The 22720-nt window shown below is 47.7% G+C and overlaps 6 protein-coding genes across 6 annotated transcripts; 5 read left to right on the forward strand and 1 right to left on the reverse strand.

Moving 5' to 3' along the window:
- The first annotated feature begins 529 nt into the window (after window positions 1-529).
- F5147DRAFT_840064 (uncharacterized protein) lies at window positions 530-2309 on the forward strand. Its single transcript, XM_041444267.1, has 14 exons — window positions 530-620; window positions 670-679; window positions 738-757; window positions 808-840; window positions 893-989; window positions 1046-1068; window positions 1127-1238; window positions 1298-1374; window positions 1422-1482; window positions 1534-1617; window positions 1668-1778; window positions 1834-1874; window positions 1946-1971; window positions 2035-2309. The coding sequence occupies exons 1-14, from the start codon at window positions 573-575 to the stop codon at window positions 2219-2221; spliced, it is 930 nt and encodes a 309-aa protein (XP_041287999.1). The 5' UTR covers window positions 530-572; the 3' UTR covers window positions 2222-2309.
- A 182-nt stretch (window positions 2310-2491) lies between these two features.
- Window positions 2492-4544, forward strand: F5147DRAFT_395342 (uncharacterized protein). Its single transcript, XM_041429583.1, has 2 exons — window positions 2492-3008; window positions 3064-4544. Exons 1-2 carry the CDS (start codon window positions 2611-2613, stop codon window positions 4430-4432), a joined length of 1767 nt encoding a protein of 588 aa, XP_041288000.1. The 5' UTR covers window positions 2492-2610; the 3' UTR covers window positions 4433-4544.
- Window positions 4545-6882: 2338 nt separating this feature from the next.
- F5147DRAFT_641794 (fungal-specific transcription factor domain-containing protein) lies at window positions 6883-10108 on the forward strand. Its single transcript, XM_041433067.1, has 8 exons — window positions 6883-7025; window positions 7085-7102; window positions 7158-7268; window positions 7319-7966; window positions 8023-8092; window positions 8147-9146; window positions 9200-9403; window positions 9465-10108. Exons 1-8 carry the CDS (start codon window positions 6952-6954, stop codon window positions 9974-9976), a joined length of 2637 nt encoding a protein of 878 aa, XP_041288001.1. The 5' UTR covers window positions 6883-6951; the 3' UTR covers window positions 9977-10108.
- Window positions 10109-10390: 282 nt separating this feature from the next.
- F5147DRAFT_717385 (aspartic peptidase domain-containing protein) lies at window positions 10391-12289 on the forward strand. Its single transcript, XM_041438643.1, has 5 exons — window positions 10391-10918; window positions 10966-11413; window positions 11467-11580; window positions 11631-11899; window positions 12071-12289. The coding sequence occupies exons 1-5, from the start codon at window positions 10782-10784 to the stop codon at window positions 12222-12224; spliced, it is 1122 nt and encodes a 373-aa protein (XP_041288002.1). The 5' UTR covers window positions 10391-10781; the 3' UTR covers window positions 12225-12289.
- Window positions 12290-13934: 1645 nt separating this feature from the next.
- F5147DRAFT_717402 (dicarboxylic acid transporter) lies at window positions 13935-16250 on the reverse strand. Its single transcript, XM_041438644.1, has 8 exons — window positions 15750-16250; window positions 15662-15697; window positions 15591-15601; window positions 15367-15444; window positions 14669-14760; window positions 14530-14614; window positions 14396-14476; window positions 13935-14340 (listed from the first exon to the last, which is right to left on the reverse strand). The coding sequence occupies exons 1-8, from the start codon at window positions 16105-16107 to the stop codon at window positions 14176-14178; spliced, it is 906 nt and encodes a 301-aa protein (XP_041288003.1). The 5' UTR covers window positions 16108-16250; the 3' UTR covers window positions 13935-14175.
- A 3773-nt stretch (window positions 16251-20023) lies between these two features.
- Window positions 20024-21717, forward strand: F5147DRAFT_395542 (uncharacterized protein). Its single transcript, XM_041429584.1, has 9 exons — window positions 20024-20527; window positions 20588-20633; window positions 20686-20826; window positions 20879-20944; window positions 21000-21068; window positions 21123-21169; window positions 21229-21325; window positions 21395-21402; window positions 21457-21717. The coding sequence occupies exons 1-9, from the start codon at window positions 20249-20251 to the stop codon at window positions 21487-21489; spliced, it is 786 nt and encodes a 261-aa protein (XP_041288004.1). The 5' UTR covers window positions 20024-20248; the 3' UTR covers window positions 21490-21717.
- Window positions 21718-22720: the final 1003 nt, after the last annotated feature.

The raw sequence follows: 22720 nt of genomic DNA on the forward strand, positions 1-22720 counted from the left end.
AGTCTTCAGTGCACCAGGAACCGAGTAGGTTATATGATCATGTGAAGTCCAAGGCGCTGATGCAGAGTCCAGACAACAATATTGTGGTCAAGAACAAACAAGATGTATTTTTAGCAGGGTGAAACTCGAGTTTGGAATATCACAACAACAGTTGCAACTGTAGCACAGCGTACCCCAAGGTAGTGCTGTGAACACAGGTGATTATCTCCTGGCCTGAAAAGCGAATGACAAAACTTGTCACTGCCCTACGGCGTAGTAAATATCAACAATATTCGTTGGACTGGACTGCAGTGCCAGCAAACAAACATCTCTCTCGACATCACGATCACCATATCGTAAGGCATGCCAAATGAGTTTCTATTTTTGCCCTCTCAAGCGCTGTGCTAGATTGATCTAAAGGCGCTGCATTTCATGATGATCACGACTCGGATTCTCCAGAACTGGGTGAGAAGCTCGATCATACGTGTGTCGACAACAGTACTTAAGTGGGGTCTGTGGCGACGTTAGTCCCTCTATGACCTACAAGCAGGTCTAATAGAAGGGAAGTGCAACGTTTTATTTTTATTTCTAAAATGTCTTCTATTTTATTTTCGGAGATTGCGGATCTGCAGATATCCAAGGTGTGTGAAGATCGCAGCTTCGAGGTCACTGACTTGATTCTTTACTTAGTTTGCTAATAGTAAGTATCCTTTGATTCTCCGTGAAGGAGACGGCGACTAACTACGTTGTATCGTCAGTCGGTGCTTTTGCAATTCTTGTAAGCATCAAGCCATTCGTTGTTATCAATGACTCTTTTCGGCGTCTCAGATATTCGATTTCTGTATCACGTTCCAAGATGAGGTCAAGATTAAAATAATATGTCCGTGGCTGCTGTTCTCATCACTGTCTATAGGTAAAGTGGACCTGGACCAGGCCATGGGATATAATTCGTGTCATCTTCACCATATCCCGATATCTGCCTTTCATAGGCTCTGGATTGACTGCATATGGTGATTCATCTATCCTTATCGATATATCTTTTGCGTCTTATTGACGGCTGTCGTAGCTGCTCTGCGTGTCAGCGGCCCGGTAAGCATGCACAATTGAGAAATGGCTTCTAACGATAAGCTGATCCCATGACACAAAGCCGGCCCCCAGTCTGGCAGAAAACAGTAAATCGTCGTTTAGTGCTTCATTGTCACTCGACCTAACAACGCGATCTTCAGTTATTCATATTATAAGTATCGTGGCTGCGGAGGGTGCGAGTTGCTCTTATCACCCCATACAAAGAGCGGGGGAGATCATACTTCTTTGACAGGCTTGTTGGTCGTTCGAACATGGGCTTTCTGGCGAAAGAGCAAGAGAGTGCTCATTGGATTGGTAACTTATAGTGTTGTACGTGTTCCGCAGGACTGGAACATACACCTTTAACTTTGCAATAGGTGACAGTAATCGCCGCTATTTCTATAAACGTCCTTCCCAATCATCAGTTGATATCAGCAGGTGAGTTCATTCGTATTACCAACACGTGTCGTTTTAATATAGCTATATCAGCTGTGTCTACGATACCCGGGCAAGACTTCTACTCGTCAAGAAATGCTGCTTTGGTATATGCTGTCTTGGCACTCTTCGAATGTGGTTAGTTACTGTGTAGAGCGTACCATTGACCATCTGACCTAACCTGACAGTGCTACTGGCCCTTACTGCGTATAAGAAATTCAGCGACTACCGGAAAATCGAAAGCTCCATCATAGACACCGTTTATGGCGGCAGCATATTTTACATGTTGTGCATAATCGGTGCGTAAAATCATTGTATTTCGACGTTATTGTTGTATAAATTCGTTTCACAAAGCCATCACAGTCACCAATGTGATTATTGACGCAGTATTTCCGGTGCGTGTGCTCGTCTATTATATATTAAACCCCAGCCATTCGGCGACTTATCTGTTGTTTCTCGGCTGTAGATTGGCTATACAAACATGTTTGATACGTATGTCACCGGTTGAACTGCCACTGCCACTGCTGACTATGAACTCACTGATCGGTCATTAAGGCTACAACTTGTCATTCACAGCGTCCTAGCCTCTCGAATTATGTTCCACCTTCGGAGTAGTCACCATGTCTGCGAGGTGCACGCATCATCGATGTTGATGATGTCAGAAGCTATACAAAATGAACAGCTTTCGCAAATACAGACGAATGACTCAGAGAGAAGGAGTAATGGTAGAAGCGAAGTTTGACGGCATGTAAGCGAGCTCAGCTTGTCGGATATGCTTTTGTTAGAGTCCACTTTAACAAAACGTTCATCGTAGCTACGCAAGTAGTATTTGAATAAGTCTTTTGAAAGGACTGTCAGTGGCCCTCACTAACACTGCCATCTACGACCAGCACGGAAGTAATTCGCTTTCCGTCGGATCCGACCGAAACAATTACAGTACTGTTGCGTGATGTCGTTAGTACGGCACGCTCTCATGACAATTAAATTCCCTTCTCTTTTGTCTCTGATGACAGCTGAAACAAAGGGAGTGGCATCGCTGTATCGCAGAATTACAGCCTTGCTTAAGTAGGCGTAATAAGTATGGCATGAACGTTCAACTTGACTGCGATCCTCTTCTGCTCTCAAACCATCATGAACTACCAGATTCACCGTCCATGTCATATCAACGTCCTCCCAGTTGAGATACTATCGTACATATTCACGCTGGCCACCCATCACACCGCATCCACCGATATTGATCACAAAGGAAGATATGAGGTCCCTTTCAGTCCTGAAAGTGTCACAATGCCAACTGTGCTCGCTTCTGTACATCGCCACTGGAGACATATTGCACTATCCACCTCGACTTTGTGGTCAAGCCTCTCAATGAGTCTTGAGCAGGTTGTTCGTTGTAAAGTTGGATCAGATGCGGACGCATATACCACTTTCCTCGATGTGCAGCGCCTGGCCGCTCATATCGCGCGGTCACGAAACTCCCCAGTGGACATTCTCATCGACACTCGAGATCCAGAATGGGACTTTGAAGAAGAGTAAGTCATGCTTTGTTTGAAGCTCGCATCGGTCCCAACGTCTTCGCGCTCTCAGGGAAGAATGCTCACCTCACAATGCGACGTTCTTCCAATATGCCACTTTCATCCCCCAAATTCTCGACCTCCTGTTCCCGCAGATGTATAGGTGGCGTTCGCTGACGATCCTCAGCGACACGTGGGCACCTCTTCGTGTCGCTCTTGAACGTCTCAGTGTGCCTACTTTGATAAAGGGCTTGGGTGCTCCGCACCTTGAAACTCTGATACTCATGCGATGCAACGAGTTCTTGGGTCACTCGGATGTCTTCTCTCCACGCACACAACATGTGTTCGACGGGATACCATTCGCTGCTTTGACGGGCGCGCCACACCATGATCTCTCTGTACAATCTCACCCCCTTCCGAAGCTGCGAAACCTAACTCTTGTCGGCGTTCACCTAAACTGGACACATCTCTCTCGTTATACTCTTGGTGTAGCCCTCAACGAGCCGCTTTCATATGTTTCCAGCTGCATTCAGTCGTTGGAGCTTTCTCAACATTGCCGTGAAGTCAGGCCGACAGTTGATGAGTTTACAGGGATTCTCAAGGCTTGTCCTCTCTTGCGAAAACTCGTGATCAGGGTTTCTGGACCGAAGTTTGATGCAGGGGTGCAACGCAGCGATCGTCCGGTTTCGCTTCCCCTGCTTGAAGATATCCATTTGGGGTATACCAATGTCGAAGATGCTGCCATGCTTCTCAGTCACATCCATGCCCCTAACCTCATCTCGATTTCCATCGAAGATGCCAATCACATCGCCAGTCCTGATATCGAGGACTCTGGCCCTCTCCTGACTTATCTCGCAACTGGCTTTCTTGATTTGTGCGACATCTCTACGGAAGCTGGCTTGAATCATGGAGTGTGCACCTCCTACTTAGCCACGTCCAACGATTCCGTCAAGACGCCGTTCCCACACCTGGAGCGATTGTCGCTCAACGGTGTCGCTGCATGCTTGACTCCCTTCAGTCTCTTGATGGCTGTCATTCCGAAACTCCGTCATCTGTCGCTATCTCGTACCCCAAGTGCGCTGCTAGCTCTGTTACCCATCCAGACTCCTTTTGCGGACGTCAGTACGCGCACCATACCTTGCCGTGCCCTCGAGTCCATCGAAATATTCTGTATTGAAGAACCAACAAAAAACCTCCTCGAGTTTGTGCAGAGGGAACGCGAGCAGAGCGGTGCGCCACGTGTATGTAACATCGACATCCACCTTGAGGTATCCTCCGCGGATACCGGTGAAGAGAACGAAGGGTACCAAATTATTGAAGACGACATGGTTGAGAACCAGACTGGATATGGGGAGTGGGTACCAGACGAGCAAGATCCATTTGCGCCTGGTGGTGCGTTCAATGATCCCGATTTTGACGAAGCATATCATTATCTATCGTAAGCATCGAAGCCTTGCGTACACTGTACAGCCCTATTCTATATTACTTGTAGTCGTCGTAAGCAGCGGATAATGTTATTAACCTTGTTGTGAGCTACTTATCAATCCATTCACACTGTAAATTTATCCGCTGGGCCGGATTTGACCTCATCCGGCGGCAATGCGTGTTTAACACGGTGCTACGGCCGCAATGGCATGTCACCATGATACGCACGAATTCGAAAGCTTCTCGTGTCGCACAGAATCACAATCTTTGCAAGTTTCAGGAATTACTTCTTTCGGTGACCTTGGCTTTGCGGCACGTTTAGTTTCTGTCAGAGTTTGGATTTGAGTGTGAGAGAAAGTGGGGAAAGAAAGATAGACTCGTAACCATCATGCAATGATTCTGCTTGTAAGCGTTAGAGGGAACGTGGGGGAGACATCTGAGTTGGACAGAACGCATGCAGGCTCGGGATGTCGGGTATCTTTCCGATGAGTCGTACGTATACGTTCGTGCAGGGCCTCACCTAGGCAAGCCCAGCCCACTAGTACAAATCACAGGCTAGTGAGCCCAGAGACTAAGTAGCATAGGATGTCATCAAGTAAATGGGTCTAAGTGGAAATGAACACAAAAAGGGAAGAACGTCGATCGAGATCCGAGTGCTTCGTCATTATTGCATCATGTGGCCCGGCGGCGGATTCTTAGAACGTTCTTCCAGCAGCCAGTGCGCGATTAAAGCCGCGTTGTCACACATTCAATTGAACGAACGAACTTCGGACCTGTCAGTGTTGGATTTCATTCAGAGGTAACGTCATCTACTTGCGTGTCACGATGCATCATGCATGGGTTTTTTTTTTCAAGTTTGAGGTCTTACCCGGGTGGCCGAAGGCGTGATCATGGGACGTGGATCTTCGTCCGAAACATTCCGAACGAATGCTGACTGGGACTGTTGTCTAACAGACGATAAACAATGATTAACAAAAAAATCTCCGAGAGATGTGATAGTCCAATGAGCACTTGAATATATGGAAATAGGATTTAGCGAACATATATCCTCTAATGGATGGAAAAGTCCGCGATTAAATTGTCGCGTTCGCTCAAAATATGGGCCCAAACAAGCGGCGCGCGAAGCTAAATAGGGACTCCGCGTCTGATATCAGGGTTACTGGAGACTGATAGACTATTTGGCAACAATGCATTATTGAGAAGGCCGACTAAATCCCAGATTATCAGGCCGTATGAATTCAAGGCTGTCCTGTCTTCAAGAGGGGGTTGCAGATCGAAAGCGTCCTCCCAGCGCATAGGCCCGGGAATTTTCGACCGATGGGTGGAGAAAGTCAAAATTTATGACGGTGGCAGGATGGTGACCTTCACGGCGTGAAGTTGTGAGCCTTTTTGGCTACAATAGCTATGCTTTGTTAGGAGAAATCGGGCCATACATCAGCTTGACGTGTCCATCACTTCAATTAACCCTTTACTGCTACCTCGTGTTTTGCTTTTAACGGCATTGAAAGCTCGTGGCGCCCATAAATGTAACGTTGCAACGACTTGCCTTGCCTCTAGATGCTATGGATTGAGGATGCGTGTGATTCGGGCCATTATCCGGGTGTGTTTTGGTGTTGGATGAAATGGTGATGAATCGGTTCACTGTTGAGATACCGCGCTGTTCATGGGTTTATTTTCAACCTGATGTCGTTAGCGTTAATTTTTTTGTAACCATCCACCCCAGATTTACGTTAAACGACACGTCGAGGGGCTGTCGAGGATGTGTTAATGGTTCAGGTTCAGAAGAACATTTATTGAGCGTCTTTGGCGTGACGGGTCAAGAATGAAGCTGTATCAGCCAATCAACGTTAACGATGATGGTTCACCAACGTAATGTTATGAAAGAACTTTATAATAACTGACCTGATGACTCGACTTATACGACCCTGACACAAAGTTCAGATCGGGCACCATTATAGCGTCCGTTCTTACCTCTCAGACCTACTCGCGTCAGGGGGTAAAACTCTGAACAGGAAGGTAGCATCTTACACACCTTTGACAGCACCTGCCCAGAACCAATGTCCGCGGAGTTATCCAGTAGCTAGCGCTGAGTTGCACAAAGTACGGGTGCCTCAGACTTGTCATACGCAAATTTTCATGCAGTGTAGCTACATGTGGCCTTTTCAATTAGCTGTGTAAAATTTTAGTGGTAGTAAACAAAAAGATTGAACCTTGCACCTATAGGATGAATGATGTCGATCTTCACTTCATGATGCGATCTGTAGAAGCATCGAGTCCTGACACTACTCGGTCCGGACGAACAACAAATGTACAAAAGTGATTGGGCAACCACTCCAATACCCAGGAACAGACCGGGGGAACAGACCATAATTTCCCGATGTAGTAGCTACAGTTAGCTGCCGATGCGGGCCGGCCATGGGAAGGATCATTAATATTGGGCCGCTCCTGCCAGACAAAGTCCGTTGCACTTGCTCTGATACTTATTACAGACTGCCAACCCATTCAATTCTCTTTTCAATCCTCATCCAAAAAAATCATGTCCCCAGCTCAGGAGGAGCAAGAAAAGGCTTCAACGTCCATCCTCAAGGAGAGACGTTTCAAGCTGAGTAGGTCAGTCGTACTCTTCGTCTCCTAGTATACCGATTTACTCACCTCGGCCTATCTCTCAGAGCGTGTGATCGCTGTCGGTCAGTGCCTACTTCATATCTTATCTGTGATCAGCCATCGCTGACCATACTTCAGTCGAAGGAGAATCAAATGCGATGAGGGTCATCCATGTCAGGCTTGTCTCACCGCCAATTCGCCCTGTACATTCGAAGAACCAGGAAAGCGAACACATCCTCACAAATCAAAGTTCGTGCTCTATCCATATCGTTCTGAAATAGATACTCATCAACTTGTAGAAGAACTGCGACCCTAGAAGATAGAATGCATCAACTCGAGACTCTCATTCAGGCAATCCCTCCTGCTGTTTTCGCTGCTGGAGGTGCGGGTGCATCTGCACTCACATCCTCCCAATTGTTATCTTCAGACAACATTGCTAGCCCTTTGGTGTCTTTCGCCTCAGCAAACCATAGCTTTCCTTCGGGTGTCCCACCCCCATCTTTGCACGTTTTCCCACTCACCAATCCATCTACCCACTTCAGGGCATCTCCATCCATGAGTTCTCCGCGAGCTCAAAGTCCAAACACGGCATTTTCCTCCATGCTTGGGCAGTCATCTCATACCCCAAATGGATCAAACTGCGAACAACCGGAAGAGACTACACGCATGTCTATATGTGCCTCCTATCTGTACTTCGATGATGAAGGCTACACTCGTTGGCAGGGAGAGACTTCTGGCCTTCCTCTCTTAGACCTTTTGGTCGAAAATCACACCCAAGTCAAGTCCGAAACGGACAAAGGTTCCCCAGATCCAGCATGGGCAAATCCATCCCCTCATACTGCCAACCCGACTTGGTTTCCGAATAGGACGCCTAGACGCACAGACGTCAATCCTGAAACATTGTGGCGCCTTATCACATCATACATAGTTCCAGAGCTTATGGACAGGTAGATTTTCTATTTTTTCTTTTTAATCTCGCTTGGGCTAATCTTATAATCATCAGTCTAGTCCAATGCTTTTTGTGTACTTCTTACTACCTGCTGCCATTCCTACATGTTCCGACATTTCTGGCGGTGTGTGACATTCACATGGTATACTTCCCGTACTCACACGATCCACAATTTCAGGACTATGGAAATCCCAGAAAGTGGGGCGAACCCGGTTTCGCAGCGTTAATTGTAGCTATATGCTGCCTCGCGTCCCGTCATATCGATGATCCGAGAGTACGATCAGATCCTAGTGATGGGATATCTGCCGGCACTCAATGGTTCGAATTGTTTGGACGCCTACGTACTCTTCCGATTGCGGACCATCCCACATTGTACACTATCCAGGCCGATCTAATCGCCGCGGTCTATGCTGTTGGTCTGGGAAAACTTTCAAAAGCAGCAGCACTCTTATCAGAGGCTATCACCGTGTCGATAGATACTGGCCTCCATCGATCGGCCGACACCTATGACCTCTTTAATCCCATCGAGGACGAAGTCCGCAAGCGCACATTCTGGTGCGTATACCTATGGGACAAACAGCTATCTGCCCACTTTGGCAGACCCCCGATGATTCGCCTTCGGGACACAGACATTGGAGAGCCTGCTGTTGTAGATGACGAGTTCATCACACATGATGGGATGCTCCCACAACCCGCAGGAACCGAGAGCCGTATGAGTGCGTTTATCGCCGCTGTGAGGATCATGGTCGTAATGGAGTCGGTGTTGGACATACCGCCTCCACGCGACCGCACGGGTGACACTTCTCCATTCTTGCTACGCGCTGCAGGCGTATTGTCTGGCCACGTACGTCCAAAAGACCTGCGCGAAGAGGAAGCATTGCTAGACGAAATCCGCCGATCAATACCCCCGTACTGGGCGCACACGTCGGCAACATTAGCGAGTGATGATGTGATCAGGGTCACCCAGGCCGTGCGTTTGCACTGTGCTGAGCAGTATGTCAGAATGTTGATCCATCGACATCGCTTCTCAAATTTTGTGGCGGAGAGAGCATACAATGCGCTGATGGAAGAGGATCCCGCGGATATGGAGAAGGAGGAGATGAGTGCGGCCCAGTCATGTGCGCTGCAGATTATCTCGTCGCACATGCAGGTAGCAGGGAAGGGTCTGATGACGTATTGTAAGTGTTCTCATTATAGATCTTGTCTTGCATTGGTTGATCATTCGTGTCAGATGGTGTGCATGTGATACACCAGCTCACACAAGCCGGAAGAACGCTTATCACCATATTGATTAATTGCAAGACAGAGAAACTCCAATACTTGATTCAGCCGGCGATTGACGCGCTACGATCATGTGTTGGGTTATTAAGGCGATTCAGTGGGCGATACGTGTGTGGACAAAGATCAGGAGATCTGATGGAAGAATTTTGTCGTTGTGAGTTTTTTTCCTCCTGACATTAGTGATCTTCTCGGCTGATTCGTGCATGTGACTAAAGTGACACAAATTCCTCTGGAGCCCTCTCGCCCAGAAGGTCAGGAACAGCCAAGTTCGCGGCCTCCCTGGATCAGACCTATCCGCAAGAAAACTCCCAGCGTGGCTGCCAAGGGTGCAGGCAGTGACGGTGGATCACAACATAGCAGTCCCGAGGCTTTCTCGCCCTCCGAGTTTTTCGTTGACCCTGTTCTTGGAGCCACGAGCCCGCAAACCATACCGCAGAGCGCCTTTTCACCTGGACCTATGCCCTCATCATCACAATATTCACGGCGGTTATCGCTTTCAGCGCCGAGTTTTATGGACACAGGTAGCATGGGCATGGACGCGTCTGCGGGGATGTATTTGTCGTCACCGGCAGATATGATGAATATGTTCGGGGACGGATCGGTGGATGTTGCGGCCCTTTTCTCTGGCGCGTCTGATTTCAATATGGGCCAGAGTCTTGCTGAACCACATGAACCGTTGTACGGGCACATGAATGGGGGTAATAATAATCTGATCGCGTCCCCTTGAAACGGTCGCGTGCACTTAATATGCAGTCGAGCTGTATGATTTATTGCAGGCTTTTCTATTACTGTATTCCCATTATTACTTCGTTGTATGACGCCAGGCTTTCGCGAAATATGATACATTTGTTGCTTGAAAGAGACGCGATCACGTGCTGAATAATGATCACTCGAAACAATTGTCGACACTCACTTTCAACATATTCCCCCAATCTGAATTCTTGGCTGAAATCCGCTGTAGCCAACTAGCTGCTGCCGACTCGGTGATCCGTGCCTCGGGGATGCACAAACGCGTACGGTCCATTCTTGTAGCGTTCATTCTCTCGTACTCCGCCGCCACCGAACTCGCTTCGAGGAATTCCAGTTATTCTCGAGCGGATGTTGGGAAGCGAATACAGGGCGGTTTGCACCTGCCCTTGAGCCGGAGGCTTATTCCTAAACGGATCACACTCGGCGCGGATACCGGCGCAGCGGGACTTGGCGATTTCTTCGACGTGTGAGTCTGTACATGTGAGAACTCTTCTTCTTGACTGACGCTCCACAAGAACGTACAGTGTCCTCATAGACATCGGCGGCACATCCTTGCCTGTCGTCCTAGGTGAGCCTTCAGTCTTACAGCAGGAGCACTGCATCTGAGGCTGAGGAGCACACAAGACACGGGTTCCTCGGATTTGTGGGTCCTGTCCAATGTATGCCAGGGAACATGCTCCTCAGCAGATACGGCTCTTTACCCACCGAACACGTTCCATGGTATAGGCCTGGATGCTGCCCTTGTGTACGGCGATTCGAAGACTGGGACGTATGCGAGAGGGATGATTGGGTATGACGCTGTGTCATTGGCGGGTCTTACGTTGCAGGATCAGTATTTCGCGGCTATCAACGATACGAATACGTCTGTGGCTCAGACTCGGTGCTCTGGGATCTTTGGACTTGGGTTTCCTCTCAACAGGTGAGTGATTACCTGAGACAAATGTGCCGTACTGATTGTCTGTGGAGCGTGATCTGGACTGATATGTTCCTGAACCAACAACAGGTTTCGAGATCGCGAAGTCTTCGTCGTGATGTAGTTTCGCGTATAGATGCCATGCGGAAGCGCTGGTTTGACAAGTCTGTCCTTGGAATTTCCTCGTTTCGACATGTCGATCCTCCCTCTTACCAGTCTATGCCTCAGCTGAAACGTCAGGTGACGACCTCGTCGTCTGCGATTATTTCTTCTTTTGGAGTATCCGGTCCATTCATCCCTCGCCTTGTTTCGCTCGGAGGGCTTGCGTCGCCCATGTTCGCGATTGCTCTGCAGCGAGATACGATCGAGATTGGAGGGAACGAAGGCATGCTTTCTATAGGTGGACTGCCATCTGGGGTTCAAAACGAGAGCCTGACGTGGGTTCCCGTGCGTCAATATGCGCTTCAACAAGGCGGCTTGACACAGGATGCTTCTGTTGAGGTACGTTCCACCTTGGAGTGTTGTACATCAAGCATTTAATCCGTCCGCGAAAGGCGTATCCTATTGCTTGGGAGATTCCGGTAGATGATGTCTTTCTTGACGGCGTGAAACTTCCTCGGTCGCAGTTGTGTTCTAGTAATATCTCATTGTCAGCGCTGATTGACACAGTTCGTCCACTGACTCGTACCGGGTTTACGTTTCTAACATCTCTTTGCAGGGCAATTCTTTGATTCGAGGTCCGCCTGACGTCATTTCGTATATCCAGAACATGCTAGGGGGACCTCACTTTGCCTGTTCATCTCCTCATACACTGGCATTCCAGATTGGTGGTCGCATGTTCCCCGTCGACCCAAGAGACTTCGTGAATCAAGTGCATTCCGGAGACGCACAGGTGTGCGGGGCGAATCTTGCGCAGACTGATGTGCCTGTTCTCGGTGGGGGTGGATACCTGTACAGCTGGAGTTTAGGAGATCCGTTTCTGAAAGGGTGAGTGACCGTCATATATGTATTTGTCTGCAGCTGTGGAGATAGAGAGGACGGATCCATGCGGAGCTCCTCGCGTATTACAAGCGGGAGCTGCGGCTCACCGTTTTTTGGTTTCTAACTCCTTCGGTTGTCCTTTGGGTTTGTTGTTCCAGACCGCTCATTTCTTGCTAGAGTGCTCGCAGCGTTCTATTATGGTTCTTTTACAGGACTTTCGCAAGACCCTCCACGGATCGGGTTCCTGTCTACTGTTCCTTCTGATGCCGGTCAACGTTTAGAGGATGCTGTTTCAGCAGCATCTGCGGAACAGAATGATCTTCCTGGTTAGTTAACATCTTCTGATATTGGTGCGTCTTATCATTCTCCTGCAGGAACGAAAATGTTGCCGCCATCTTCCCTTTCTTCTCCATTGAGCACTGGAATTGGGGGGATTCCTATGGCATCTTCTTTTCCTGGATCTGCTCATGGTTTAGGCGGGAGCAACCAAGCTGGACAGGTAAATAGTGCACGAGAGCGCATGCAGGTGGGCTCTGCCGCCACGTTGTGGTGTTCATTCTTCACTTTAGCGATGTGGACATTTTCAAAAATGCTCGCATGAATCTGTATGAGTAATTCGCATTTCAAGTTTCTTCCATTTGTATCATGTACCCCGCATTTGATATACTGTAGCCTATCTACCCGCATACGTTTTTCATTTCATTTGGCTACCAGTGACGTTCAAGTTGTATCCACTATCGCAAAAATGGCGCCTATCAACCATTAATCGGTGGGCAAACCTGTATCATTTCCTTTCCTGCAATTCAGGAGTGCTCATTGGTTCTGATTTCGAGAACCAATATGTTTTTGGTACGGTAGGTAATATAGGTTTGTGTAGCTTAGTCAGCCACAACGCCTTTGAAATTTGCTCTTGATCTGTACTGTCTAACATGCAGTTTAGTTTCGTTTCAACTTCGGTCATGGTGCATATCTGAGTCATTTTGCGTTAGGTGATAACGCATATGCATAACGCCACAAGTGTACTTCAAGTTGAAACGTTGAAGCTTGACAGTCGTTCAGCAGTTCGTTCTTGAATGTGACATCTATCACTCGGGTGAACGAGGCTGATCTAATAGATCAATGAAAGGATTCCACGGCTGTCTTCCTGCTATTGGTCTAGATGGGACTAGACCACTGACAAGCTCGCTTCATAGACAGACTAGTCTCAGGGGAGACTCCTTCAAACAAACGCTATTCATGCAAACGCGGCTCATACTACTCGCCTTCACCAACTCCTAGACCTTATCTATCACGGGCCGCCGATCCATACCCCTGAATCGATGGATAGCTTAAGCTTCTTGAAGAACTGCACTACCGCTAAGACCATTCCCTTTCCCACAGCAAGTACGAGCGTATTCCCAGACATTCCTGGGAGATATCGATGCCAACCCCGGATCGCCGAGGGACCGAACAACGTCCGTTGGCTATTGCTTCGCCAATGATCAGGCAGGGTCGGTAGTAGTACTAAAGCGTTCCTGGTGTACACATCCGTGGCCAGGAGAACGCGAAAAAAGTGAGTAACTCGATGCAGGGTTACGCTACGCGAGAGGATGGTGACAGTTCATATAATAGAGGATTGGCGTTGACATGGGCATGAAAATCCGCTTGATCTACGTATCGACCCCTGAGTGGATTCACAGGCTATGAAAATAAGGCAGTGTCCACGGATCAAATCGAATGTTTGGACGTGTGGATAATAAGAACCTTGTTGTGGCTTGACAAGTGCGAGAATGATTACAATGTGGGTTGCTCAAAATTCGAGATCGATCGATACCCTTTTACTAATCTTTCTCCTGGTCCGGTATCGCAGTTCGTTTTCACCATCCTCCCTGTCCCCTCTGACACGAGTAATTTGTCAGATCGATAGAGGCCTCCGACCTCTACCTCACGTTATAATGCGACTGGTGAGCGAATTCTTATCATCACATTAGCGGGTAGGTTGCGCTACAATAACGACAATCAAACACCATCCCCAATAACACGCTCACAAAATACGACCCAATTTTCTAACAGCACAGAAGCGCGTTATGCAAGTAAAGTAAAATACAAAACCACAGCGTGGCGCAACGATATAATCTAGCGAGCGCCTAGAAATCAAAGATCAACAACTAACAGTACTTCCACTCGGTGATATCTCCGGGATAAATCTATGCGTGGTATCGCACACATGGTCCATCCAAGCATCAAATTCAAATCCACATTCAAATATTTTGATCATTCAAAAGGGATGAACCGCGATCATATTACAACGATCCGCGCTTCCAGTCGACGAGTTGTTTCAGTTGCTCGAGAGTTAAGAAAATCAGGATTGTGGTGGGCTGGAGACGCGACCATGCGGGGAGCCAGCCTTTAAACATGAACATTGGGCCTTCGGTTGCTAGAGAGGACCGGATCACTCCAATCGTCGACTTTAAGTGTCTCAGTGTCACGCGAGGCCGATTAATTGCACAAAACGAGACTCACACTGGATCCGGGCCCAGAAGCATTCATGATACGGCTCTTTAGCACGTCTGCGGGTGAGCAAACAGTTGTTGCAACCGTTCCCTGAAAGAGAGTTTGAGATAAGAATATAGGAAATGAGAAGAACTAAAACGTACTGCTGCAAAACTGGCTGTGAAATGACAACCAATGTTGTCATCGAAGTACTTTGTCTTCAGGAGCTCAGCCTTGAAGAAGTCGTACCTGAATGTGGGTTAGACATGTGACACGGATGAGAAGGTGAGAAGGGCAACTTACGAAGCCAGCTGACTGGAGTTCATCAAGATACTCCGAAAGACATTTGGACCCACACCTCGCAATAGCGATGATGGGCCCTCCTCGCGGACCATCTGCAATAATGACGTCAGCACCTCGGCCTCGGAATAAACAAGATTGGATATCAGAGACAGTCCAAAACAGTTGGGAAATGACTGAAAGTGGATACGAAAAGGTAAGGAGAAGAAAGAAGTAGACTACTATTGGCATCCGCTGATCTCCTTTGAGTGATCGGCAAATTGATGTCATATGAACGCATTAATCCATCTGTCCATCCGTAATGCATTGTGACCTGGCTATTAATGATAGCACGCTTTCCGTATACCATGGCGCAGAGTCGTCGCGTGTGGGTCAGAACCGTCCGAGCACGGGTGAATGCTCGGCACAGCTAATAATATCACAAGGTTGACGAAAATGGCGGAATAGGCAAGATAGGAGATAGAGCGGCGCATGGGAGTATAAAGCATGAGCAAGCGAGGAATAATACACTCTTTCGCGTTCCTGTTCTCCCATCGCTGCTACGCGGCCAGTTTCAAAGGATCCGTATGGCTTTCTGCATTTGATTCACGCCCCCCGATAATACTGTCCTTGAGACAAAGTCGACACTAGGAAGACTGACGACCAAAATAAAGAAACACGGAGCACGGAACCACGCGGGACACGTCTAGATCAACACTTACTCTGAACAATGCGTCAAAGCAGTGCTTATAATTAAACCGCTTTTCGGGTGGTTTCGCGAAGTCTCCTTGCAGACGGACCTGATAAATATGGTGCGATTTGGATCAGAGGGGGCGAAGACGTTCCGGGCGGGAGCGGAAATCATGGTTCGATGGCGAAATTGAAAATCACGTAATGGAAGGCATATTGTGAGCACGAGGCAAAAGCGATAGAGCAAGACACGCACCATGACGACCTCTAATCAGGCGAAATCGCTGCTCAGCGCATGGGGTCACAACATATGTCATCGAGACTTACCGCCAGGGTTACCAACGACACCTGCGATGGAGCCAGCTAACTCGGATCTCAGTATTATCGATCGTACGACATAGGATTTCGTACTCACCCATGACACCTGCTGTGGCGAGAACCCATGCAGGGCTCTGGGGTGTAGCTCCCAAGATCCTCTTACTCTCATCGTATGCCCAAAAGCGACACAAGCTGTAGCTCATCTGGCGCATCCATGTTCCAGTGATACCATCGAAGAGCCCCCGAACGCCGGCAGTGCGGACGGTCTTCTTTATGGAATCTACCATACCCTTGTCACCCGACGCTTGAAGGCGGACCTTGGTAAGGTCAAGGGGGTGGGTGATGGAAGCAGCAATTGTTGCTGCAACACCACCGAGGTAGAAGGGGTAGGGTTGCTTCTTGGGTTTCGAAGCCACGAGAGGTAGCGAAGAAGGTGCTGCAGCTTGTGTGGACATGGTGGTTTGTGAGAGAAGATGTTAGATTCAGTTGGAGTGAACCGGGCGCAACTAGTTCTTCCGATGAAGGCCTAATGAAGCCAGGTCTTGATTTATCAATAGGGGATTGGACATCTTACACTTCCGCTGACTAAGCCTTCCAGTACTTAATACCATCGTGTCCAGGCATTCGTCATCGTGCTAGCGCTGAGCTGTTCCTTCTTCAGAATCTAGACGATGCTTTACAACGAGTTTCATAGTCCGTTCATCGCAGGTGCATCACGCAACCCTGCAAGACCCTGCCGCGGTTTAGAATTCATCAGCTGCAATAGACAGGCGTTGTCACATTGTGGCAAGTCGTGTGACCGCTCTTCCCGTCATCTCCCGACTCATGTTATCTCCGCATCTCCCTTCTTCGTCTTTCTACCACCATCGATGGCGTAAAATCATCGCTTTCCTAAGCTACGCTTCATCCTCTCTTCCTTGCACCTCATCTATCTAGATGACCTTTCACAACTTGAGCATATTTGTCATGATACGTTCTATCCAGCCGGCTTCATGAAATTGAATCGTGGGTTTGAGGACAATACGCGACGAGGCACCAAGGCTCACGGACACTTTCGCGTGGACGATGCGCTGGAAATTTTATTGTGGCCCACGGTGTGTGCGATCCCTCGTACTCGTAGTAAGGGAAGGCTCTATTGTCATTCGGTATGTTTTACAAGTGGTATGAGACAATTTACTTGATCGTATCGATATTGGACGTGTCGGTGTGAAATCTACTACCCACGTTTGTTCTCAACATAGGCCACATCGTGAGTCCCGTTGCAGCCATTCTGAACCCTTGATCTTTCAGATGCTGTGCTACTTGAGGTTTGTTCCTCGTCCTTGTGCTTGGCATCCATTTGAAGGATGGATTTCATTCCAGCTTTTCTTCCCAACTCACGTACAGTGGATGACCATTTCCCTCATTCTGAGCAAACCGTTGCTGTGCAAGGGTGCTCGGAATGACGTGAATGACGCATTTGACTGGACTATATGATTCAGACCAAGTGTTGTATTGGATGTGTTAACACGGCGAGCGGCACGCATCAATGACTAATTCATGTCATATATCCACGGTCCAACGCTCCCGGTCCATCCTGATAGGAAAGAAGTGTCTCCCAATGTTAAGAACTTTTCATAATTGATCCCGCCGACTGATGAGGCACATCCATTCGCAGCAACAATATCTCAGTGCGCATACATACCTAGTTAAACATCCGCACTTGACGCAACCCGTCCTATTTCTCTGTCAGTGCAGGCTTACGACTTCGAAATGACGTCCCACGTCAATCTCATCCATCGGCGCATGGAACTTCCACCCGAGAGTTTGTCATGTCTTTTGGCCGCACCTTGTTCTGACGTCGGCTATTGTTCAAGATGGAGATGCCATGAGACTGAGGGTGAGACCAAGCCCGGAAGCAACATCGATATCAAAGGTGGGTCGTGTTTTAACCAGAAGGTGTTCCGCGCGGTTTGCTTAAAATGCTCTCAGAAGTGATCAAAGTTCGCCATGTTCGACACATACTTTGTTAGTTGTCACCGTGGACGAAGACTAGAACTGGGCGCCGACTTGGATGTCTTCGTTGGGAGCCGCATAAAACGTTGATAGGCAAGCAAGAATGATCTTGTCACACTCAGCATCTGCATCTGCTAATTGTGGCGTCTTCCGTACATTTCCCCTGAATGTATCGATGAACTACTTTGAGAGTTGGAAATCAAATGTCAATTCCCTTATCTTCTCTTCCAAACCAAGGAGCATACGATATGTACTAGCAGGCTAACTTGAAGGAGTTACTGAATCAAAGCTCCGGTAATTAGTGCCATCACAACGACAATGGAAAACTTAACCTTGGTTTTGCATCCATTAGCTGAGATCACTAATTATAAACGTTTCGTGTCCATGAAATGGTCAAGGATGGCTTGATAAGTACATGGGCCTGCTTACGTGGCACGGCTCGTTCAAACGCTCAGCGCCAATGATCGACTCAATTCATGAGGCGAATGATAAACCCAGATAGTCTGTGCCAGCGCTGCACTCAGATAGTACACTTTTAATATGACCTTATCAAACAATATCCAGCGCACGAATGTTTTCTTGGCGATTCGATATCTGTAGCGTCAAGGGGAATCGACGTGGACTCGGAGTGGCGAGGGTCCGAGGGAGACGTCACTGTGCTGCAAACACCAATCGAATCGCATGTCGACAGCAACCTGGCCCAAACTTTGGGTGACTTTGCTACTTGTAAAGCAATTCCAAAAGGAAAGTCTGACTCTGCATATTTGGCGGGAAACTAGAAGATTTAGCACTACAAGGCCGTAATGGCGCTCGGCCGCATCACCAGTCCCCGATAACAGAAAGGTGTCGTTGTCTGCGGTAGAATCAAGCTCAAGTCACAATAAACGCTCACCTATTCGGGAAGTGATTTCCGTGCACTTCCTTGATAAGGCAGTGGGAATAATGCGACCTATAGAACAACGAAATCAACGTAAAGTTGCTGTCGGACAAGGTTAGTAACTAAATGAGGCTTAGAATGGTGGCACGCAATTGCAAGAGAGCAGACACTTCAATTGCAATGGGTACATATTACGGATCGGCGGCCGACCGGCGCATAGGAGTCATTTCCCGGAACCGAGAGACTACGAGCCTATTTCGTTGTGTATATTGTCGATTCATCGCTCTCTAAGCCTGAAGTTCGTTGACGTCGATAAAGGTATCATCAGAGCCCAAATAAAAGTCCAATAGAGACGCCTTGTGCATTCTCTCTAAACTTGGGAAAGGGCGACAGGCACCTTCGTGAAGCTCAGAATGCAGTGTAGAGGAACTGAGACTTATTGTGCGCGCGCGCTTGCTTGTTAATAGCGAAAGTCTGCCGGACACCTCCTTTTCGTCTCTAACCGTGATGTCGTACTGGTCTTTTCTCTCAGTACTGAGGTCGTTTTTGAGTCATGGCTCGATCCTGAGATGTTCGAGATACTGTGAGCGTCTTAAAGTCCGACGAGAACAAGGTGTAGGTGTACTGATTTTGTATGCAGGATTTGCAGGGCATGGAGTGCTGCAGTAGATGATCCAGTTCGACACTAGGATACAGTTCTGCTATGGGATACAGTCGGCCATGGGGTTACCGGTCAAGGGCTAGCCGCATCGAGTTTCTCATCAATCATCTGTCAAGACTAAGTTCCCTAGATAGACGAACTTAAAAATCCGAGGGAAACGTGGACCAGGAAGGGACTTTCTAGACCGGGAGTTGTCGAGAAAGGAAGTAGTGTTAATGAGCGAGTAGAGGCAGAACAGATTGTGCAGGTACCGAGTATCCGAGTCACAGGGACGTAAAGAAGGTCCAACAGAGTCGAGTGACAGGCTAATGCTTATAAACGACTAGAAAATATACTTGATGAGCAGTGGTCCGACAAAGTCAGATAACAATAACAAGCTTTCCTAAAAATATACTTGGTGAGCTGTGGGCCGGCAAAGTCGGATAACAATTAACAAGCTATTCCTTTTAAATGACTAGAAAATATACTTGGTGAGTGGTGATTGAAATCTCGACTACTCTGCCAACACGTACCTCATTTATTTTGAGTCCCGGGATTTGTACTGTCTTGAAAAAGGAAGGATTAAGGTCAGGAATGGAACAATCTAAGCTCGGAATGTTAAGGCAGGCCTGAGGTCAAAAGGAAGCCAGGACTGGCTCCGTGTGCTCCGCTGCCATATTGTTTATTATTCCGGGCAATATTACTCTGGCAAGTAACGTCATAAGCTCTTCATCCATCACAAGATGAATTCGTTTCGGCCTCACCAGACCGCAAGACAATGGTGATGACGGGGAGAATAACAGAACGAGATGAATCCCTAGCACAGCTCAGCTCTAGATGCGATGTTGTCGTGGAATGGTAACGTGAACAATGTCCAGAAAGAGGACTAGGCACCTTCGTGAAGCTTCTGGTGCAGTGCAAAAAAAAAAACAAGGTTAGAAGCTTATAGTCAGGTGGCTGGCCGCATCCATATTCTGAACAAATCAAGACGTCGGCATTAGATGAGTGTTTGATAGAAAAGGACCTGTGTCCCATGAGATGATAGCAAGAAATCAGCGTTTCCCCATATCCCAGGTCAAAGAATATGACGTCCACACAATCCAACTCCAAAGGTGTCGCAGTCGTCACTGGATCTGCGCAAGGAATTGGGCGGAGCATCGCAATACGCCTTGCAGGGGATGGCTACGACGTCGTGATCAACGACTTGGAAAGCAACAAAGAAAATTTGGAGGAAGTCAAGAAGGACATCGCTACCGATTTCCCGGAGCGCCGAGTGTTGATTGTGTTTGGGAATGTCAGTATCGAGGAGGATGTCAAGGGCTTGGTCGAAAGTGCAGTCAAAGAATTTGGCCGCTTGAATGTTGTGAGTTGTTTACAACTGGTTCAATTGCCAATAGACTTGCCAAACTCATCTTATTCATAGTTTGTTGCAAATGCGGGCATCATCAAAACGAAACCACTTTTAGAAAGTAAGGCGTTATAGTCGACGTAACGCCAGAGCTTGATGAAAGCTTTCCGCAGTGACTTCTGAGGATTTCGAGTCTGTGCTTTCCGTCAACGTCACAGGCACCTTCTACAGCTATAAATATGCAGCGCAGCAGATGGTAGCTCAAGGTGAGGGCGGGCGAATTATCGGTGCGAGCTCCCTTGCGGGAAAGAAAGGCAGGTCTATATATGCAGCTGTTTCTTCTTGTATGATGACGTATCTTTTCAGGGCATGCCGCACTTAGCGCTTACAGTGCGTCTAAGTTTGCTATCCGAGGGTTGACGCAAACCGCAGGTATGGGTATACTTTAGTCTTATAAGCGCTCGACCTCAGTAACATTCTCCGTAAGCCATCGAACTTGGTCGCAACGGAATCACAGTGAACGCATATGCGCCAGGAACAATTCAAACACCAATGCGTAAGTTTCATTATCTGTGCGTTAATATATGGTGGTAAACTTTGCCTCGTGTAGTTGCTAAGTTGGCTGGATCAGCTGATTATAACGACGTTTATGATGAGGTGACCTTTTTGCCAATGTGCATGAGATACTAATTTCAACATTTTTTTCTTGCTTTAAGTTCAAACGGTTGTCAGCCGTAGGCGACCTCGGAACTACCCAGGATGTTGCGAACCTGGTTTCATTTCTGGTGACCCCAGAAGCACGTTTCATCACAGGTGTGTATATCGTACATGGCCGGGTTTTATAAGATCAGCAACTGATGGATGTAATGCGCTGTTTCGCAGGCCAAACAGTAAGCATAATTCTCACTCGTACCGAGGGACGCAATCTGATGGTTCACTGACAGATAATGATCGATGGCGGTATCTTCTTCGATTGATGGTGAATTGCCACAATGTTACGCGTTATATTCTGAACAGCAGAAATCTTCTCACCTGTACCCACGGCCGTGTACGCCTTCGTGTCCAGTTTTGTACTTTGAAACTTTCTTTTCTGTAATGATGGTACGCCTCCCGCAGCATGTTACATCCTGATCCGTGCGAATCGTGTATTCCCAGACGAACATTCATAAGGAACACAGTAACCCTACTAAATAAAAATTTACTTCGCAAATTTTTTTTGGAACAGTACGAAATAAAGTGCGATAAACTATGATGTAAGTGCTGTTCCTGTCGTGGGGAGTGAGACACGAGTGGTCGAACGACTTGAAGGATTCTGCTTTCCATCTTCGTTCCAGTAGTCGCTTATACTGGAGAACATGTCTTTCCCGTGAAAAGCAGCTACTGGAACGAAGCACTCTGCATACCCAGTATACTCATTATGGCGCGCGATAACTCAGTACATCGACAACGTCAGCACAGATGAAGCAGTAAGATAGAAAATCTTGAACGAACCTCTTGAAAACTCTCGCAGTTGTGCTCTTCGCTGAGGTAAAGGGTTGGAGATCACGATGGGAGTGACAGGCAGGACAAAGGGCTGATCAGAAAGATGGGGAGTTGGCAGGATAGAGACGTGGTCCCATGAAGCAAGCTCGGGTGAGAGCTCTTGCCCAGTATGCTTATCATGGCGCGAATCACGGCAATGGTTGAATTTTTGGAAGAGTGATGCTTTTAAGAAGGAGAGGCAGAGACAAGATAAAGAAGAAAGGGGAGAAGCAGGGGAGAAAAGAGAGGATGAGTGGAAGAGGAAAGAGGACAGCGAGGAGTAGTCGACAGCTTCAAATTGAGGAAGGATGTGAAGAGCTTGAAGATGGATTAGCGCCCAGATTTTATTGCGATAGTGACCGTGTCTTACATAATATTTTCGGTTGTAGAAATTCTCTCATCGCTTATGTCAAATAAACTGAGTTAATCCATTATATCGGGAACTTCAGCGTACACGATGGTCCATTCAATACGCTTATTCGAATCACACATTCCTCGTCAACGTGCCATCAAATCTTAATCAAATCAACGGTGACCATCATGGAGACGACAATATCAGAACCCAGTGACTGAGTTTGCAGTGAGAGGCCGTTGGCGGTGAAAAGCTTATCCACGACTCGAAAAGTCTTCGTCCATTGTCACACACGGGTGAGTCCGATTATTCACCCTCACGGAACTTTCTGACTT

This window comes from Suillus discolor (assembly GCF_016758755.1).
Source record: "Suillus discolor strain FC423 chromosome Unknown F5147scaffold_72, whole genome shotgun sequence".
Lineage (NCBI taxonomy): Eukaryota > Fungi > Basidiomycota > Agaricomycetes > Boletales > Suillaceae > Suillus > Suillus discolor.

What these genes read in the sequence shown, in the direction of transcription:
- F5147DRAFT_395542 (XM_041429584.1), top strand. Translation starts at nt 20,249, where the DNA reads ATGACGTCCACACAATCCAACTCCAAAGGTGTCGCAGTCGTCACTGGA. An exon ending in AACGAAACCACTTTTAGAAA is followed by an intron (nt 20,634 to 20,685) that starts GTAAGGCGTTAT and finishes AGCTTTCCGCAG; the next exon opens with TGACTTCTGAGGATTTCGAG. An exon ending in AACAATTCAAACACCAATGC is followed by an intron (nt 21,069 to 21,122) that starts GTAAGTTTCATT and finishes TGCCTCGTGTAG; the next exon opens with TTGCTAAGTTGGCTGGATCA.
- F5147DRAFT_717385 (XM_041438643.1), top strand. Translation starts at nt 10,782, where the DNA reads ATGATTGGGTATGACGCTGTGTCATTGGCGGGTCTTACGTTGCAGGAT. An exon ending in CTTGGGTTTCCTCTCAACAG is followed by an intron (nt 10,919 to 10,965) that starts GTGAGTGATTAC and finishes TTGTCTGTGGAG; the next exon opens with CGTGATCTGGACTGATATGT. An exon ending in CACAGGATGCTTCTGTTGAG is followed by an intron (nt 11,414 to 11,466) that starts GTACGTTCCACC and finishes CGTCCGCGAAAG; the next exon opens with GCGTATCCTATTGCTTGGGA.
- F5147DRAFT_717402 (XM_041438644.1), bottom strand. Translation starts at nt 16,107, where the DNA reads ATGTCCACACAAGCTGCAGCACCTTCTTCGCTACCTCTCGTGGCTTCG. An exon ending in CGCCACAGCAGGTGTCATGG is followed by an intron (nt 15,698 to 15,749) that starts GTGAGTACGAAA and finishes GATCCGAGTTAG; the next exon opens with CTGGCTCCATCGCAGGTGTC. An exon ending in AACTCCAGTCAGCTGGCTTC is followed by an intron (nt 14,615 to 14,668) that starts GTAAGTTGCCCT and finishes ACCCACATTCAG; the next exon opens with GTACGACTTCTTCAAGGCTG.
- F5147DRAFT_395342 (XM_041429583.1), top strand. Translation starts at nt 2,611, where the DNA reads ATGAACTACCAGATTCACCGTCCATGTCATATCAACGTCCTCCCAGTT. An exon ending in GAATGGGACTTTGAAGAAGA is followed by an intron (nt 3,009 to 3,063) that starts GTAAGTCATGCT and finishes TCGCGCTCTCAG; the next exon opens with GGAAGAATGCTCACCTCACA.
- F5147DRAFT_641794 (XM_041433067.1), top strand. Translation starts at nt 6,952, where the DNA reads ATGTCCCCAGCTCAGGAGGAGCAAGAAAAGGCTTCAACGTCCATCCTC. An exon ending in ATGTTCCGACATTTCTGGCG is followed by an intron (nt 8,093 to 8,146) that starts GTGTGTGACATT and finishes CCACAATTTCAG; the next exon opens with GACTATGGAAATCCCAGAAA. An exon ending in GAAGGGTCTGATGACGTATT is followed by an intron (nt 9,147 to 9,199) that starts GTAAGTGTTCTC and finishes CATTCGTGTCAG; the next exon opens with ATGGTGTGCATGTGATACAC.
- F5147DRAFT_840064 (XM_041444267.1), top strand. Translation starts at nt 573, where the DNA reads ATGTCTTCTATTTTATTTTCGGAGATTGCGGATCTGCAGATATCCAAG. An exon ending in CTCTGCGTGTCAGCGGCCCG is followed by an intron (nt 1,069 to 1,126) that starts GTAAGCATGCAC and finishes CATGACACAAAG; the next exon opens with CCGGCCCCCAGTCTGGCAGA. An exon ending in CTTGGCACTCTTCGAATGTG is followed by an intron (nt 1,618 to 1,667) that starts GTTAGTTACTGT and finishes CTAACCTGACAG; the next exon opens with TGCTACTGGCCCTTACTGCG.